Genomic DNA, 19,631 nt, shown 5'->3' on the forward strand with positions numbered 1-19,631 from the left:
GACGGAGTCCTGCATCAGGCTCCCCACAGGGAGCCTGCTTCTCCCTCTGCCTTTGTCTCTGCCTCTGTCTGGGTGTCTCTCATGAATAAATAAATAAAATCTTAAAAAAAAAAAAACTGAAAGTGTAGAAATTGGGTATGAAAAATATCTCCAATAAAAAATTTTTTTAAAAAAGAAAGAAAAATATTAAATGGCAAAAAATTTAATATTTTTCATCAAAAAACTTTCTTGAATTGTAATTCTTTATAGATTCACATGAAGTTGTTATGCTTAGTGTAGCATATGTATATAAGCAAAGTATTTTCAAAGACTGAATCCATTTATATATATATTTTATATTAATAGGGACTTTTCCTTGTTTAGGTAATCTGTTTCTTTTTCTGCCCATTGGTAGAGTACAGTGAAACACTAATTACTTAATAGTCGTAGCACACTACGGATTGATTAGTCATTTCACTGGATATTATCCAAGGACCGTGATCACAGCCACAGGCCAACTAGCCAGGTTAGAGAATTGCTAAACATGGTAATTTCTTGAATTATGATTTTGCATTACGTAGACTTTGAAAGATATAAAAGGTAACTTCTCAGCTTTGTTTTAGTGAGAAAAAGATAGGCCTCCAAGGATCTCAGAGTCACTTTATACTTCATCTGACATGGGAAACCTACACTGAATCAGAATCTTTTGGTGGTGAACAGAGACTCATTCAAAGTTGTGCCCAAAGGATAGGTGTTTACTATAAAAGGGAAACCAGAATACAGTTTGCAAAGTGGATGGATCCAGTGAAGCCTTAGAGACCTGGATACTCATATCCCCCTGGGGAGCAGGTGTTTGTTGCTCTTATTCCATCACTGGGTCTCAGCTTCTCTTAGGGTTTGCTTCTACCATTTCTGCCCACACACACCTTCTACTTCATCCCAAGGGTTTTCTGCTTACTCCACTGTTTTGCTTTCTGGAGGCCCATTTTTTCTGCTCCAGCCTCAAGCCCTCTTTCAGCTTTACTCTTTCTATGGATCGGCTCATTCTTTGCTCTTCCCTTTCAATTTCCAAGGGAGAATCTGATTGGCTTACTCAATTATTAGAGTCCGTGTTGGGTAAGGATTGTTTGTTCCAAGTCACCTTCTAGGACGATGGCCAGTTTATGGATTGTGTGCTCTTGGGTCACATGATCACCCTTACTCCAATCAGCTATGGGGAGGGTAGTTTTTTTTGGTTATTTGTGCAACCTTTGCCTTAGGAATAGTTTGGGTTATTTCAGTTTCCTTTTTAAGGGGATTCTGGGTACAGCAAGCATCTCTCTGTCTCTCTCTCTTTGGCGTGCAAGAACAGTGAATAAAACAACGGTGACTAAAATAAAAGTATAAATAGACCGATTGAGCTAGGTAGTTAAATGTAGGAAATACTGAATGAAGAAGAGACGAAAGTTATATTCACTCAGGATCAAGAACTGGCGTTGCCCGAGCAAACTTTCTTTGCAAGAGAACAGGTTGGTTTTTAAGAATGCACCGCCCCCCCCAATCGGACTATCGTCCTGCCTTGTTGTAGTTTCCTGGAGACCCCTGCTGCTGGCCTCCAGACCCAAAGTCATGTTCCTTCTAGATCCCAGCAGTCATCACATTGGTGGCACTTTATTTCTGACGTTAGGAGAGAGATACTGGCAGGAAATCGATGCCCAGGATCGGATGGGGGGGGGGGTGGGGATCACCGCCCCGAGCGGCGCAGGGGAGGGTGGCGGTCACCGCGGCTGGAGTCCGCATTCCTGGAGGCCTCGGCGCCTGCCACCTGCCTGGAGTCGGCCCCTTCCCAGGCGTCTGCTCCGCAGTTTCCTCCCCACAGGCTTGTCCCTGGGAGTGTGGGCGGCCCCTTTCTCGAGCGCTTAAACTCTTACCTCCCACCCCCTCCTCCACACCAGCCTTTCTCTTCTGCATCAGTCACTTCCTTCCTCAGCCTCCTCCTCCTCCTCCTCCGCGCTGTGTTGAAGAAGACGACCCGGCCCGCGCCGACGCTGCACCAGCTCTTCCTCGGAAAGTCAGAGGAGGGGAAAGGTGAGTGGGCCTCCGGGTAGGTGACGGGCAGGTGTCAGGGATGGACGGGGCGGCCGGTGGAGGCGCCGCGGGGCGGAGCGGGCATCGGGAGGTGCGGCGGCGCGAGGGGGTCGGACCGGCGCTGGGCTGAGACCCCGCGCGGGGACCCGAGGGCGCGCCCCACGCCCCAACGCCCCGCGCCCCCGCGCCCCCCGCGCCCCCGCGCCCCCCGCCTCGGCTCACGTGACGTCGCGCCGGCCGGGCCCGGGAAGCCTCCAGCGCGGCGAGGCTTCCTCCGCGGTGCGGCCGGTCCGCTTTGCACTTGCGGGGGCGCGGGCGGCGGTCTGCAGCGCGGGGCGGGCGAGGGCCGGGGACTGCGGGTCGCAGGGGTGGTGAGCGCCCCGGGGGCTTCGGGGAGCCCCGGGCCGGGCGTCTCGGTGGCCCCGCTGGGGCGCTAGGTTGGGCCGGGGCGCACGGGCGCGGACGGGCGGCGCCGGCGGAGACAAAGGCTTCCGGGACGCGCGGCCCTCCCGGGGCTGCCCCGGAGCCCGCCGCCCCCGCCCCCGCCCCCGCCGGTGCGGGGGTGGCCGGGGGCGGCCTGCGGGGACGGGGCTTCGGACCCCTCCCGGGCCAGCTCCCGAACCTGGAGCGGGGATGACCGAACATGGAGCGTGTGCGCGCCCGCGGGCGGGCAGGAAGGAGCCGGGTCCTCCGAGACCCGGGGCGCCGGCGGGAGGCAGCGCGTGCGAGGCTCGGCCGGAAAAGGCGGCGGGCCCCGGGGGAGGGGGGGGGGGTCCAGGGGGGGGTGGCCGGCCGGGGGGTGGCGGCGGGCCCCGGGGGGGGGGGTGGCCGGGCCCCAGGGGGTGGTGGCGGGGTCCAGGGGGGGGTGGCCGGCCGGGGGGTGGCGGCGGGCCCCGGGGGGGGGTGGCCGGGCCCCGAGGGGGGGGTGGCCTGGCCCCGGGGGGGGGGGGAGGTGGCGGGCCCCGGGGGGGGGTGGCCGGGCCCAGGGGGTGGTGGCCTGGCCCCGGGGGGGGGGGGTGGCGGGCCCCGGGGGGGTGGCCGGCCCCGGGGCGGGGGGGAGGTGGCGGCCCCGGGGGGGGTGGCCTGGCCCCGGGGGGGGGGGTGGCCGGGCCCCGGGGGGGGGGGGTGGCCGGGCCCCAGGGGTGGTGGCGGGCCCCACGGGTGGACGTGCAGCGGCGGCGGCTTCCCGGGCGCCCCACTCCAGCAGGCGGTATTCCTCGAGCCTTAGAAAACCTCCTTGTATTGCTTCTAAACTTAAAAACTGTGAGAAGGTCCTTAAGTACATTCTCGAGTGTATGCCGAGGGTGGAGCTTTTCGGCCTGCGGCCCAGTCCTTTCTTTGTGATTCCCACGCACAAAGCCTAATTAGATTCTGACACAGTTAGAGGACCCGGCTAGCATCTGCCACCGCCTTCCCTTGAGCTCCCACTGAGGATCTCTTTCTTCCACTGGGCTTGCTCTGCTGATGGCCTCTCCCCATTGTTCTTGATCTTGCAGCTCACTCCAGCCCAGCCTTCTGTCCTTATCTAATATCGGGGGCCTCAAGGATTGTGGAACAACAATGAGTACTCCCCCACTGTGTCCCCGCTAAATAATAAAGAAATGAATCCTACCAATTGTATGTGCTAGCAAGAGTTCCTAAACGTGTTGTTTTCCTACTTGCAGGGGTCTGGGCGGGGAGCTTTTCTGGCTTTGTCAGTGTTCTGCCTTAGTGTGTCCTCAGCATGTAATATTCCATAAAACACCACTCACTATTGTATTTAGCACACTTTGCATAATGACCAGGAAGAAGATGAAGAAGCGGAAGAGAAAAAACAGAATGATGGTGTAGCAACAGCATTTAATTGTAGGGAGTCCCTCTCAGCCAGTTCTGGAGTAGGTAAAATGGGCTTAAGTAATACACTCCTTTGCAAGGTTTCTTAGGATTACATGAATTCACATAGATAAGGAGTCTCGTGTGCAATTAATTATAAAGAAATGCCGGTTGCCTTTCTTTAAATTGGATCTGCATACATCTGCTTAATATGATACAGGTATTCACACTACTTCATAGTGGGATTTCCTCTTTAAGTCTCGTTACTAAAGGAGAGCTAGGTCTGAAGTGTGCTGCTGATTGTGTATGTGTGTGTGGGGGGGACAATGTTAAAGAGGTACCTGTGTGGGAGAAGTCAGGAAATCTGAGAATTGGAGAGGACTGCAATCCCCTTGCATATTGTCTTCTGCCTCAGGCTAATTTCCTCACTAACTGGCACATCCATACTGCTGCATCAGTGTTACCAGTAACAGCTGCGAGCTTCATTGTTAGACAACAGTTTTAATTATAAGGAAATTTTTTTCTTATATGGCTCTCAAGTCTGTTACATCCGCCCATCCTACCCAATAGAGCAGCACGAAACAACACTATTACATAAATACATAAAAGGAGCTTCATTTTATTTTAAAGATTTTATTTACTTATTCATGAGACAGGCAGAGACATAGGCAGAGGGAGAAGCGGCTCCATGCAGGTAGCACAACGTGGGACTGGATCCCCCGTCTCCAGGATCACACCCCGGGCTGAATTGAAGGCAGGCACTCAACCGCTGAGCCACCCAGGCGTCCCATAAAAGCTTTAACTTTAAGAAATGGTCGCAGGTCTTCTCTAGATTGACTTTATGGGTCAACATTCTTTAGAGTACAAGTGACAGAAGCTCATCAAACCAGCACAGGCAAAACCAGGAAAGATTGTTTCATGCAACTGGAAAGTCTGCAGTCATATATAGGCTCAGTCATTGAAATGTGGCTGGACTTTTCTTAGTGCTAACTTTATTCCTGACGGGCTGTTTTCACGTGGTAACAGTTTACATTAGGGGCTCTAAAGTGACATCTTCAAACCTAGTAGGAGAGTGTGTTTTACTGATCATTCTGGCAAAATTCCTGGGCTGAATCTAATTGTTAAGGATGGGATCACTGACCTTGGATCCCAAATCACTTATTCTGGCTCTAACCCCACTCCTGGAATTTCGAGTGAGGCTCTACTGACATCCTTGGATTTAGAGTAAGGAAGAAAAGACTGGACCCAACCAAAAATTACACTGCTGGAGCAGAATGCAGAATGGGTGCTGAGCAGATAAAGTGACGACTGTCCACCTCACTAACATCTGTAGGGTTTTTCTACCATTGTTTTCATGACGTATCTTTCTGTTGTATCTTCTGTTTATATTTTAACTTTTTAGCATCTCTCAAATGATCTCAAACTGAATACAATGTTATAGTTTGACCAACAGGAAGTTCTCAATACTTGGAGACTATAATTTTTGGTATTGAATTTTATGTAGACACATTAACCCAAGATGTTGCATTTTATTGCAATAAACACTTGTTAAATTATAATATCCACACAAATATTGTAGCAGATAGTAGTGGTGCATTTCATTATGAGCTGATAGAAACCGGAGGCACCAATCACTATCACTTAAATCATCCTTGTTTTTAAAAGTTACCAGGAATTAGTTACAATGTGTCTAGATATAACGGTTTCTTCTAAATTATCACTCCTAAGCACACCACTCATACAACCCTACTTTTTAGTTCCTTATTTGATTTGAAAATAGACTGAATTGGGGATCCCTGGGTGGCGCAGTGGTTTGGCGCCTGCCTTTGGCCCAGGGCACAATCCTGGAGACCCGGGATCGAGTCCCACATCGGGCTCCGGGTGCATGGAGCCTGCTTCTCCCTCTGCCTGTGTCTGCCTCTCTCTCTCTCTCTCTCTGTGACTATCATAAATAAATAAAGAAAAAAAATAATTGAAATATTTGAAAATAGACTGAATTGATGCATGCTCTGCCAATTGCTCATACTTTCTGACTCTCATGTTGTGCTTTCAGTGAGTTACTGCCTTTGTAGGGAAACTTTTCAGGGATGCCTGGCTCAGGTCATGATCCCAGGGGGTGGGGGGGGCGTGGGGGCTGGGATGGAGCCCTCTCTCGCTATCTCTGTCTTTCTCTCTCAAGTAAGTAAATAAAATCTTAAAAAAAATAAAAATAAAAAAGGAAACTCTTTACTGCCCTTACTTCTTTGACCCTTGATGGTTGGAGTTCTCTCCCCCACATCCACCTCCTCTTTCCCTATTTCTTGCTCTCTTCTCCCTTTTTGAAGGTGTTTGCTATGCCTCTTTACCTCCCTTTTCTGTCTCCGGATAGATATTGGTCGTATTCCTGCATCGAGAGTCTTTTCCAGGGACGCCTGGGTGGCTCCGCGGTTGAGCGTCTGTCTTTGGCTCAGGCCGTGATCCTGGAGATCTGGGGTTGAGTCCCACTTCGGGCTCCCTGCATGAAGCCTGCTTCTCCCTCTGCCTGTGTCTCTGCCTCTCTCTGTGTGTCTCTCATGAATAAATAAATAAAATTAAAAAAAAAAAGCCAAGAAATGTAATTCCAGGGAAGTGGAATGGAGAAGGTGCCCAATGCTGTGGGGGAGCACTCCTCCACCAGGGCTTCAGGGAAGGCTTCCTGGAGGAAGTTTTCTCTAAGCTGGGGCTGGATGTGTGGGAGTTAGCTGCAACAAAGAGGAATAGCAGTAGTCCGGGTAGAGACACAGTATGTGTGAAGGTTGGAGGTGAGAGAGACAGACAAATTGAGGAATAGAAAGAAGCTCCATGTAGCTGCAGCCCAGGGTTCGGGGGGCTAGGGTGGAGGAGGCTATGATGGTGTGAAGCCCCCGGCGGGAGAACACCTAGTGAACCGAGGCGGGTCTCTCAGCTGCTCTTAGTCCTGGACTCCTTATCTGAGACCAACGATACTCACCACCAGCTCTCCACTGCAGTCGGGTGTACTGGGCACTGCCCCGGGAAGGCCACGACGCCCTGCAGGTGACCCAGAGGCATCATCACCCTGTCCTGATAGTATTAAAGCTGCCCTGTATTGATCTGCTTTCCCCACTAGACCGCAGGCTCCGGAAGGGTTGGAAGTATGTTCCTTTATCTCGGGAACTCCAGCTTCTATCTTAGGGCTCGCCTCAAATGTGCTATGCGCTTCCTCCTTTGCCCCTTTGCCAACTGTCTACCTGGCCCACATCTCTTCAGTGACCTCCACAAAGTCTTCCGTGGCTTCCACCTTTGTCGATGAATGGATAAAGAAGATTTGTATACACACACACACACACACACACACACACACAATGGAATATTACTCAGCCATCAGAAAGGGTAAATACCTCCCATTTACTTCAATGTGGATGGAACTGGAGGGTATTCTGCTGAATGAAATAAGTCAGTCGGAGAAAGACAATTATATGGTTTCACTCATGTGGAATATAAGAAATAGTGCAGAGGATCATGAAGGAGGGGAAACCGAGTGGGGAAAAATTAGAGAGGAAGACAAACCATGAGAGACTCCTAACTCTGGGAAGTAAACAATGGGTTACACAAAGGGGGGGGGATGGGGTAACTGGGTGATGGGCATTGAAGAAGGCACATGATAAGATGAACACTGGGTGTTATACTGTATGTTGGCAAATGAATTAAATTAAAAAAATAATGATGAAACTAAGCTAAAACATCTGATCAATTAAAAAATACAGTGAAAAAAAAAAACCCACTGTCGCATTGCTATTACTCATTGCAGGTCTTTCTCTGCTTCTAGACCATGAATTCCCTGAGGGCAGGTCCTACGTCACCTTTGTGGTTTTGGTGCAGAGCACCATGAGGATGGGGTTAGAGTTTTATAGTGGGTGCTGCATTCTTGCCAACATCCTGTGTAGAATAAGAGTGGGGTCAGCACAAAGGGGCAATGATGAAGATAGAGGAGAAATGGAAGTACTCCGGTGTCATGCAGGTTACACAAGTATTTTTAGGAAGCGGAACCTGGTAAATTAACAGTGACAATTGAAACATGGAAAAAAAACATGACATGAAACATGTGCTTAATAGGATATAGAAATGGTAATATAATATAGGCATTCTTTTCTCTCTCAGGCAGCAATGAATGTGGATCACGAAGTTAACCTTTTAGTGGAGGAAATCCATCGTCTAGGTTCAAAAAGTAAGTATTATAATAAGGTCATAGTATTCTGAATTTATCTCAGAGAAGTAGGACCAACTTTTTTGGTAACCTAGGACTTCAGGACATAGTTATAGCAGCTCTGCCCTCAGCAATGAAGTGGTTTCTGGAGACAAAGCCTTTGGGATATTGTGAATTTGATGCAATTTAGTGCAAAGAAAATTGCTGTGTTTCTTTAATCTGGCTGCATTGAAATCTGGTGATTGAATCGTATTCATATTTTTATTTGTCACACTATTAAAATTAATTTGTTTTATCTTGACACCATCTTACAAACTTCTAAATGACTAGGGACTCGAATTAAAATTACACCATATTGTCTCTATTTTCTCCAAATTCTTGAATTTTGTCAGGTATTTATGTACATGTAACTAAAAGAAACCATATCATTTACACAGTTGGGTTTTTTAAAAGACTTATATATTTTAGAGAGAGAATGGAAAAACTGAGGGAGGGGCAGAGGGAGAAGGAGAGGGAGAGAATCTCAAGCAGATTCCCTGCTGAGCTCAGCCCTGGACTCAGGGCTCTGTCTGCTTTTAAATAACAAATCACGGGATCCCTGGGTGGCGCAGCGGTTTGGCGCCTGCCTTTGGCCCAGGGCGCGATCCTGGAGACCCGGGATCGAATCCCACGTCGGGCTCCCAGTGCATGGAGCCTGCTTCTCCCTCTGCCTGTGTCTGCCTCTCTCTCTCTCTCTCTCTGTGACTATCATAAATAAAAAAAAAATTAAAAAAAAAAATAAATAACAAATCACTTGAAATAAGACATAGTTGGAAAATGCCATTGAGCCGTTAGTATATCAAATGTCCCTTGTACTAGTTCTCCACTGTTGTTCTGAATCTTTTCTTTTCTTTTATTCTTTTTTTAAAAATATTTTATTTATTTATTTGAGAGAGAGAGCACAAGCACAAGCAGGGGTGGGGAGGCAAAGGGAGAAGTAGACTCCCCACTGAGCAGGGAGCCTGAGGCAGGGCTCAATCCCAGGACCTCAGGATCATGACCCAAGCCAAAGGCAGATGCCCAAGCAACTGAGCCACCCAGGCACCCCATAAATCTTATTTTCAATAGTGATTGCTCTACCTGAGTTCCTCATTTCTACCTTTCCAATTTCTTTGGAGTTCTGTGAGGTCCTGTTGCTCTTGGGAGTAGTACTATTTAGATTGTTAAAGATATTAAGGATGTATTTTAAATAACTTGGGGATTTTCTTCTCTCTTAGATCTGTCTCCATGTTAGCCTAGTGTTTATTGGTTAGATTCAATTGCATTTACATTTCTGACCTTTACCCTAGAACAGTTATTATTCTACTAAGGGAAATTGAATCTGCACTTCAAAATTAGCAGCTTTACGAACTAGAAGACCATTAGGTAATTATCATAATTTCTGTAAGGATGAAACATTTTGAACTTTGCAGCTTCACCAGGCCTCCTTCACTTACCTATTCCTGGAAATAATTTACTTCCTGAGTTGGAAAGTGTCTATGGAGATATGTTATCTATGGACAGGTTATGGTTAATTATGTAAGTTGTGTCGGGGATAATTTTGACTAAATTATGATTTAGACTAATCCTTTTTAGACTAATCTAAATATGTTTTAGGTGAAGTTTGTATTGATGAATTTAGTTTTATCTACTTCTTTTATTTTTGTCTTCAAATTTTTACTTAAAGTCTCGTTAGTTAACATATTTATCTATTTCTTTTAAAATTAAATTCTTTAAAGTCTCATTTTTCATCCAGTGGAAAAAAAATTAAGTGGATAAAGATTATTTGGAGATTTAAATTCTTTCATTCAACAAATATTTCTTGAGTGCCGTCTTTGTGCTCAAATGCTAGACATGTGAAAATAAACAAAATTCCATCTCAGCCCCTGTGGCCCTTTTTAGGTAGCAGGAAGACAGACAAATGGATTGGAGGTGTGGATCAGGAAGTGGTTATTTGCATATGCTCTGGAGTCAGACTCTCTTAAGAGTGAATCCCAGCTACCCTACAACTTACTGTGTGACCCTGGACACATTACTAAACATTTTTATGCCTTGGTTTCCTTATTTGGAAATAATATTCTATTTCAATGATTCAAAGACATTTTTCCCTAAACTTTAAAATCTCTAAAATAAGAATGCATTTTTTTTTAAAGATTTTACTTATTTATTCATGAGACACACAGAGAAAGACAGAGACATAGGCAGAGGGAGAAGCAGACTCCCTGAAGGGAAGCTCTTGTTGGACTCAATCCCAGAACCCCAGGATCACGACCTGAGCCAAAGGCAGATGCTCAACCACTGAGCCACCCAGGTGCCCCAAGAATGCATCTTACCATACATGTTATGCTATAGTTAAATTGGCAGTTTAATTGAAATATAAAATAATGGTGGTTCTTGCAATGAATTGTGCCTTCCTTTCATGAAATAGGGATTAAGGGAGTTTTAATTACTACAAAATGCATTGAACATTTCTAGGAGCATAGCAAATATTCAACAAATATTAGCTATTATTACTAAATTGATGGTGAGTACTTTGATATATACCTAATTTTATAAGAAGTGATTAACTCAACTGAGGGAATCACAGAGGACTTCTCAGAAAAAGTGCCATTTGAGCTCATTCTTGAAGAAAAAGAATTAGCTAGAAAAAGGGATCTGGGATGCTGGGCAAATGGCTAAACATAGGCAAAACTGCCAGGGCAGGATCTCTCATTTTACTTTAGGTAAGAATAAGTCATTGATTATTGACTGGATCAAAAGGTACATATAACAATATGGCAGGAGACTAGGTGAGAGAGGAGTGCAAAGGCCAGAGGATGAAGGGTCTTATCTCTGACGCCATGGGCATCCCTATTAGAAGGTGGTAGGGAGCCACTGAAAGATTAAAGTAGAAGAGAATCAATCAGTCAGGGGTGCCTGGCTGGCTTAGTCCATGGAGCATGTGACTCTTGATCTCAGAGTCATGGGTTCAAACCCCACCTTGGGGGTAGAGTTTATATATATAATCAGAACACCTGGGTGGCTCAGCGGTTAAGTGTCTGCCTTTGGCCCAGGGCATGATCCTGTGGTCCCGGGATCGAGTCCTGCATTGGGTTCCTGCATGGAGCCTGCTTCTCCCTCTGCCTGTGTCTCTGCTTCTCTGTGTCTCTCATAAATTAATAAATAAAATTTTTTAAAAATAAAAAGATTATCAATCAGATTTGTATCTTTAAAGTTTCTGTCACGGATTTTATTTTGCACCAATATGGAGGACATACCAGGGACAAAATGCCGAAAGGGAGGCTGGTGAGGAGTCATGCAGTGATCTGCATGAGGATCAATTCCAGCCTGAACCAAAACATTGATTGTGCATGGAGAAGAGGAGAGAGCAACAGAAGATACAAAGGAAGTAGAATCACTTGTGAGAGTGAGGAATCAGTGGGCAGAACTCCAAGATTTCTGCCTTTGGCACCTTTAAAAAGTAAAACCTGGGGGTACCAGGGTGACTTAGTCACTTGACATCCAACTCTGGTTCAGCTCAGGTCATGATCTCATGGGTAGTAGGATGCAGCCCAGAGTCGGGCTTCGCACTCGGGGGGAGTCTTCTTGAGAGTCGTTCCCTCTGCCCCTCCCCTCACTCTCTGTCTCTCAAATAAAAATAAATAAGTCTTAAAAAAAAAAAAAAAAAGCTCCATGTTACACCCTCCCTAAAAGCCAGCACTGGGGTTGCCTCCTTCAGGAAGTCTTCCTTTCCCATTCTAGCCCATTTGAGGCATCTTGCCCTTCTCCAAAGTGTAGGATATACTTGGCTTTGTACTGTTGCTTTACTTATTATGTGTATATGTCTCATTTCCTTGTGGGAACTGAAGCCGTTTCTTTGAAAGCTAGAAAGTGCTAGAACATGATTGTGTATTTCCTTCTCTTGCCTCCAGTGGCCACCACCATGCTGCATTTACAGTAGGAATGTGCTAAGCGTCAGGTTAGAAATTCTAGCACTGGAGCACGGGAACTCAAGAACCCTTGGCCAAAGGACTAGTCTCCCTCACTTTGATGACCATGTTCTTCATAGCAGGCATGGCTAGTGGGGCAGTGCTGAAGGAAGGGAGTCAGAAGTTTAGCCAGGGAGATCAAAGGAATCAACCAGCAATGGGGGTGGGGTGGGGTGGGGTGTTTCATATTACTCTTATCTCCAAGTTTCCAGTTGATTGATTTTTAATCAAAGGTCCACCTTTCACTTACCTTATTTAAAAAAAAAAAAAAAAAGACTTAATTTTTTTAGAACAGTTTTAGAATACAGTAAAATTTGGAGAAAAGTACAAAGATTTCCTGTATACTTGCTATCCCCACACATGCATAGCCTCCCTCATTACTAACCACCCCCCCCCCAGCAGAATTGCACAGTTACAATTGATCATCTACATGGACACATCATCAGCCACCATTCATAGTTTTACTCTATGGTTCACTGTTGGTGGTATAATGTCCTATAGTTGGAATCATATGGCCCTTTTTAGATGGCCTTCTTTGTCTTAGTAAAGTAAAATCTATTTAAGGGTTCCACCATGTCTTTTTGTCGCTTCGTGGTTCATTTCTTTTTAGGGTTTACCTTAATTTTTAACATCTAGTAAAAACTGGTCTCCAAACGATAATCTAGGGATCTGGTAAATACAGATTTCTTCACTTTTAAGGTCACCAGTCCCTGCCTGGGGCTCTGAGTCTGTTTAGAACACACTTAGAGAAACACTGCTCCTGACCCAATCTTTCTCTTCTAATGGTTATTTTTTATTGATTCAACAACATGACAATTAAAAAATCAAAATGTAGGGGCGCCTGGGTGGTTCAGTTGATTTAAGAGTCTGACTGTTGGTTTTAGCTCAGGTCATGGTCTCAGTCAGGGTCCTAGGATGGTGCCCTGTCTCAGGCTTCCTGCTACTGGGGAGTGCTCAAGGATTCTCTCTCTCCTTTTCCCTCTCCCTGCACTCATACATGTGCACTGTATGTGCACGCATCCCCTTTCTCTCTTACTCAAATAAATAAATAAATCTTTCTCTTTTTTTTAGAGATTTATTTATTTATTTATGATAGACATAGAGAGAGAGAGACAGGGGCAGAGACAGGAGGAGGGAGAAGCAGGTTCCATGCCAGGAGCCCGACGTGGGACTCGATCCCGGGACTCCAGGATCACGCCCTGGGCCAAAGGCAGGCCCTAAACCGCTGAGCCACCCAGGGATCCCCAAATAAATAAATAAATCTTTGAAAAAAATCAAAATGTAGACAGAGGGGACATAGTAGTAACATTGTAACACATTCACTTTTTGTAAATGGGTTTTGGTTCCCTTCTAGTCTTTGCTCAGATGATCCTAAGGCTAGGAGGCATAAAACACATTGTATTTATTTTGTCAGTCTTTGGGTCTGGCAAGAGATGACATTGAATTTATGAGTGTGAACTGTTTGTCATCTTGGCTAACCCATAGTTAGATGTTTTTTTTAAAGATTACATAAATCTTCCAAATATGGGGCAAGAAACGGACTTTGCATTTGACTAACACTGTATTTTCTCAACTTAGATGCTGATGGGAAGTTAAGCGTGAAATTTGGGGTCCTCTTCCGAGATGACAAGTGTGCCAACCTCTTTGAAGCATTGGTGGGAACTCTCAAAGCTGCAAAACGAAGGAAGATTGTTACGTACACAGGAGAGTTGCTTTTGCAAGGTGTTCATGATGATGTGGACATTATATTACTGCAAGATTAATGTGGTTTACCTAACTTTGTTTATTATTATTTTTTGTTTCTGGTCAACTGGAATATTAAGTCAAAGGACAAACATGAGCATACTTAATGTATTTTTATAGAACTTTGTAAACAAAAGGAGACTCTTATTTTAAAAGTCTGTCCCTTTTTATACCTTGAAAGAGAACTTCTGAATTACACTGTAAAATAAACAAAACCTATTATTTTTCTCAGGAATCTGACTGGAAAAATGTAGGCATGGAGGCTTTTTTGGTGAGGGTGCAAGAGTGATCATAAATAATTCTTAGACAATCTTTACAGATAGTTGACATTCCATAAAAGAGGCCAAACTGAAGACCAGCTCCCACAAGCAATATTATAATGTTTATGTAATAAAAACATGTAACTATGTCACAATTGTCTTATTGCCTTATTTTTTTCATTTAAGATTTATGTGCCTCTCAAAAGTCTTTGCATCAAGATTAAGTAACTGCAATAAAAGTTATCATAATCTGAAGAAAACTTCCTTAACACTACAGAATTTTAAAAGTAGGGATATGTCATGATTGGGCCCTATAGAAAACATTGGCTTTGGTACTTACCACTGAGTTAGGGGATGTGCCAATGCCAAAAGAAATGAAACCTAAGATTTCACTATCTAATTGGATTAGTTAGGTCCACCTGAAATAATATAGAAATGTCTATAAATGCATGTTGCAGCCTATGGTATGGAATTGAAAATGATACAGAATTTCAAGAAGGATAAAATCCATGAAAACCATGATAGTTGGAAAAAGTATCATAGAAGAGTTAGATTGGAACGGATTATCCAGCAAGGAAAAAGAAGAGATGGACAAGGGTGATGACTCAGGCAAGGTAAGGCAGGGGCACATGATAAGCAAGGCTTGCTCTTATGAAAGCTTGGATGTCAGATTGAGTGGAATGTTGGGAGAAAGGTGATTCAGATTGTATAAATAAGGTTGAACCTGGGAAACTAGGGAAACAACAGAAATTGGAGCAGAGAAGTTACATGATGATAATGATGCTCCATAAAGGTAGCTCTGGCACTGATAACCAGGGCGGATTGTAGAGAGCAAAGATGCAGTCAGACACCAGCTAAAACATTGCTCAAGAATACATGGGGGCGATGATAATGGAAAAGCAGAGGAAGAATGGACTCCAAGCACATTTTGAAAGAAGATAAAACTCTCATCAATGTCCTTTCCAGTGTGACAATTCAAAGTAGATTAAACAACAATAGTATTCACTGACACTTCCTAGTCGTTGCTAACATTTATTGAGCATTTGTTATGCTGATTCTCATATAACCCGGTGAGGTAGATATTAATATCATCTCCCATTTTATAGATGAGGCAAGAGATGCACAGAGAAGTTAAATAGCTTGTCCAAGTTTAGCTAGAAATGGGCAAGTCAGAATCAACTAACAGGCAAGTACTGGGATGGGATGGACTGCAGGCATGGCTGGCTCTAGGGATTCAAACAATGTCAAAACCCTCCGACTTTCCATATTGGTACTGATGCCTTCTTTGGTTCAGTCTCATTTTGCTTAATTTTTAAAAAGATTTTATTTATTTATTTGAGAAAGGGAGAGGGAGAAGCAGGCTCTCTGCTGAGCAGGGAGCCTGATGCAGGTGATCCCAGGGCCCTGAGAGCATGACCTGAGCTGAAGGCAGACACTTAACCAACTGAGCCACCCAGGTGCCCCCTTTTCTAACTTTAAATAGGCTTTGTGCATTTAGTCACGTGGTTGCAAATTCACATACTCCTAGATGAGCTGCCCTAGTTGGTATAAGAAAGAGAATTTCTTATACCTAATTATGAATCCTAGCAGAGGAACTCTGGCTGCACTTGCAGCAAAAATCTATCCCTTTGACCAATAATAGCATTTGCCATAGGAATAAAGTAGGGTGAATTGACAGGCCTGGGTCACGTGTGTTTTCAAGTGAGGATGGGGTAGGTACTGTGCTTCACAGCCTCACCTCAATAAACAGGGGTAATTCCCTGGGGGGAAAAAAGGGTACTGAGCATATAGGAATAACATAAATTCACTATACATACAAGAGATCTTTTGAAGGATGAATCCTTAGAACTGCGTGGCAGAAAGTAAAAGATAAAGGAGAAGGTCTGGTTAGAAGACACACCCGCTGTGGGATCAGTAACTGAGGATAACTTGTGAACAGAGACAGATTGGATGGAACAGGGCACTTGGGTGGCTCAGTGGTTAAGTGTCTGCCTTTGGCTCAGATTGTGATCCCGAGGTCCCGGGATCAAGTCCTGCATTGGCCTCCCCTAGGAGTCTGCTTCTTCCTTTGCCTATGTCTCTGCCTCTCTCTGTGTGTCTCTCATGAACAAATAAATAAAATCTTTAAAAAAAGTTGGATGGAGCAGGAGGGCTGATCTTAGAGTTTTATTTGGACATGATGAACTTGTGTAGTAAGCAGGTGAGGATTTGGTTCTGGAACTTGGCAGAGACAGGCTTGAGACTTATGGTTCAAGATTTATTTCATCTCAATTTTGCTATGTACAGATAAGTGTAATTCTGCCTTTATTATTATCATTAAGTTGACATTTTTATTATCAGGTGCTTAGAAAACACAAAAGACCTATAATCTACAGAATTTGTAAAAGCCTAGGCTAGAAAGTGAAGCAAGCTTTAGAGGAAAGCAATTTGGGAAATTCCTGTCCGACAGAGCATTTTGAGAGAGGAGGCTGACTTCATCTCATCAAAGATTTCCTTTAAAAAATCTGCAGAAGTAAGTTGAATAGTCACTCTGTCATTTTGTTTAGTGTCTTCTCGTGAGTATCAAAGGAAGTTTCGAAGTTTCAAACCATAATGATCTAGAATTTGATAAATCTCCCAGAAAAGAGATCTCTGAATGATTGTTTTGTCATTTTGAGAAAATTGATACTATAGCATTCTTAACCTACTACTGACATCCCTGCTGTAGTTTTACATATTTTCCTTTAGATTTGAGATGATCACTTCTTTGTAATGACTTCATATTTGGATACTTCTCTCTTATTTGAATCATGGCCTTAAAAATTCAAAATCATAAATTTGATTTCTTTGGGACCAGTTTCACAGTGAAAATCATCTTTCTTGACCATAAACTAAATCCCAGTTAATCGTTTCAGTAATGAGTGTCATTGGCTATAGGTAGGTGAGAATTCAAAATTATGAGCAGTCGTGCATGAATATTTCCTCATGCAACAAAAATGTATAGCATTTACTTTTTCCAAGTCACTATGCTAGGCATTAGGGATTAATACAGCAAAGTAAAATAAGAATAAATAAAATTTGGGACCCTGGGTGACTCAGGAGTTGAGTGTCTGCCTTTGGCCCAGGGAGTGATCCTGGAGTCCCGGGATGGAGTCCCATATCAGGCTCCCTGTGTGGAGCCTGCTTCTCTCTCTGCCTATGTCCCTGCCTCTCTTTGTGTCTCTCATGAATATATAAATAAAATATTTTAAAAAAGGAATAAACAAAATTTGATTCCAGTCTTCAAAGAGAAACAAATGATTTGTACCATATATATATTAAATATAGAAGAGGCTTTGGGTAGATGATAGAAGAGACAGGTACATTAATGATAAATTGTTCCAGGGGGAAACTGGGATGAAGTGAAGTTTGTCCTAAAGTATCAGAATGATTGAGAAGAGCTTTCCTAGTAGAGCAGTTACAAAAGGAGAGAAAGACAAGTAGCTTAAGGTAAGGAAGGAAAGGAATGTTAGGAGCTGAGATGAAAAGGTTGAGGCATTATTTTTGAACTCTTAAGATAGAAGAAACAATTCTATGTCTTAAAAATGATGAATTATAAAGAATTGTTTAAAAAAGGGGGGGGCACCTGGGTGGCTGCCTTTGGTTCGAGTCATAATCACGGGGAACTGGGATCAAGCCCCACGTCAGACTCCCTGCTCAGGGGGAGTCTGCTTCTCCCTCTCTCTCTGCCCCTCCCTCTGCTTGTGCACTCTCTCTTAAAAATAAAATAAAATAAAGGGATCCCTGGGTGGCGCAGCGGTTTGGCGCCTGCCTTTGGCCCGGGGCGTGATCCTGGAGACCCGGGATCGAATCCCACATCAGGCTCCCGGCGCATGGAGCCTGCTTCTCCCTCTGCCTGTGTCTCTGCCTCTCTCTCTTTCTCTCTGTATGACTATCATAAATAAATAAAAAATTAAAAAAAAAATAAATAAAATAAAAACAACTTACATAAAATAACATGACAAGTACCACTAATGATGAAGTGACTTTAATCTCTAAGTTCCCTAACAGTGCTGTTTTGTATATTGTGATTATACAAGGCAACCTATAATTATAGTTTATCATCCTCACAGAGAATGACTGTTAATTGAAAAATTGATGAAACTGACCACTTTTGCAAACTCAAATTTCCTTAATTTCCCATCATAAGAAATCCAAGCACCCCTGTGTCCTGGAGACATGGCTTAAAAATAAGTCACAGAGGGCCGCAGTGGGACCCGCGCAGGAACCATGTTTCGCAACCAGTATGACAATGACATCACTGTTTGGAGCCCTCAGGGCAGGATTCATCAAATTGAATATGCAATGGAAGCTGTCAAACAAGTTTCAGCCACAGTTGGTCTGAAATCAAAAACCCATGCAATGTTGGTTGCATTGAAGAGAGCACAGTCAGAGCTTGCAGCTCATCAGAAGAAAATTTTTCATGTTGATAACCATATTGGTATCTCAATTGCGGGACTTACTGCTGATGCTAGACTGTTATGTAATTTTATGTGCCAGGAGTGTTTGGATTCCAGATTTGTTTTTGACAGACCTCTTCCTGTGTCTCGTCTTGTATCTCTAATTGGAAGCAAGACCCAGATACCAACACAACGGTATGGCCGGAGACCATATGGTGTTGGACTGCTCATTGCTGGTTATGATGATATGGGCCCTCACATTTTCCAAACCTGTCCATCTATCAACTATTTTGACTGTAGAGCCATGTCCATTGGAGCCTGTTCTCAATCAGCTCGTACTTACTTGGAGAGACATATGTCTGGGTTTATGGAGTGCAATTTGAATGAACTGGTTAAACATGGTCTGCGTGCCTTACGAGAGACACTTCCTGCAGAACAGGACCTAACTACAAAGAATGTTTCCATTGGAATTGTTGGTAAAGACTTGGAGTTTACGATTTATGATGATGATGATGTATCTCCGTTCCTGGAAGGTCTTGAAGAAAGACCCCAGAGAAAGGCACAGCCTGCTCAACCTGCTAATGAACCTGCAGAAAAGGCTGATGAACCAATGGAGCATTAAGTCACAAACCAGTCTATATGTGTATTATCAAATATGTAAGAATGCAGGAGCCCTTACTGATGACAGTAATCTATACTTTGAACCAAAAGATGTGGCGTGGTCTTCTGGTATGTTTTAGGAATCGGTCCAGATGTGTTTTTCCCAAGTAACTTGTCTGAACCATATAATGGTGTGCATTTTTCTTTGAGAGGATCTATATAATAATTTTCTAGAAAGTATAGTTATCTGTACTAATGTTTTTATATGAAGAACATAGTGTCTTTGTGGTTTTAAAGACAACTGTGAAATAAAATTGTTTCACCTGCCAAAAAAAAAAAAAAAAAAGTCACAGAACTGTTGACTTGAGGAATTTGTCATAATCGAACACCAACATCCCAGATTTCCCTGGTGTCTGAGCTGCTTCCTATAGCTCCAGACAATAAGAAGAGAAGAGCCTATGGACTGACAGACAAAATACAAACATATGTGATGGTAAAGGAACAAGCCTACTTTTCTGTGTGGTATGTGGTATTAGACTCATTAATTTATAGCCTCATATATCCAGAAAAAGTCAAGGGACAG

The 19,631-nt window shown here is 44.1% G+C and overlaps 2 protein-coding genes across 6 annotated transcripts; both read left to right on the forward strand.

Moving 5' to 3' along the window:
• Positions 1-1,269: 1,269 nt before the first annotated feature.
• Positions 1,270-14,179, forward strand: ABRACL (ABRA C-terminal like). 5 transcript variants are annotated; one of them, XM_041746193.1, is made up of 4 exons: positions 1,273-1,487; positions 1,949-2,046; positions 7,996-8,062; positions 13,606-14,179. In XM_041746193.1, the coding sequence occupies exons 3-4, from the start codon at positions 8,002-8,004 to the stop codon at positions 13,788-13,790; spliced, it is 246 nt and encodes an 81-aa protein (XP_041602127.1). In that variant the 5' UTR covers positions 1,273-1,487; positions 1,949-2,046; positions 7,996-8,001; the 3' UTR covers positions 13,791-14,179. The 5 variants fall into 5 exon arrangements, with proteins under 5 accessions (XP_041602128.1, XP_041602127.1, XP_041602125.1 ...); XM_041746194.1 differs by lacking the exons at positions 7,996-8,062; positions 13,606-14,179 and adding an exon at positions 3,543-3,661 and having other exon boundaries at positions 1,270-1,487; XM_041746192.1 differs by lacking the exon at positions 1,273-1,487 and having other exon boundaries at positions 1,649-2,046.
• Positions 14,180-18,278: 4,099 nt separating this feature from the next.
• On the forward strand, positions 18,279-19,375 carry LOC121484953 (proteasome subunit alpha type-1-like). Its single transcript, XM_041744831.1, has one exon. It carries the CDS (start codon positions 18,279-18,281, stop codon positions 19,068-19,070), a length of 792 nt encoding a protein of 263 aa, XP_041600765.1. The 3' UTR covers positions 19,071-19,375.
• The last annotated feature ends 256 nt before the right edge of the window (positions 19,376-19,631 follow it).

Source organism: Vulpes lagopus, chromosome 2 (genome assembly GCF_018345385.1).
Source record: "Vulpes lagopus strain Blue_001 chromosome 2, ASM1834538v1, whole genome shotgun sequence".
Lineage (NCBI taxonomy): Eukaryota > Metazoa > Chordata > Mammalia > Carnivora > Canidae > Vulpes > Vulpes lagopus.

Bases quoted from the DNA above. Each gene is read 5' to 3' on its own strand.
- ABRACL (XM_041746190.1), top strand. From the start codon at position 1,670: ATGCCCAGGATCGGATGGGGGGGGGGGTGGGGATCACCGCCCCGAGCG. The intron at 2,047-3,542 runs GTGAGTGGGCCT...TTGATCTTGCAG, and splicing joins AAAGTCAGAGGAGGGGAAAG to CTCACTCCAGCCCAGCCTTC.
- LOC121484953 (XM_041744831.1), top strand. From the start codon at position 18,279: ATGTTTCGCAACCAGTATGACAATGACATCACTGTTTGGAGCCCTCAG.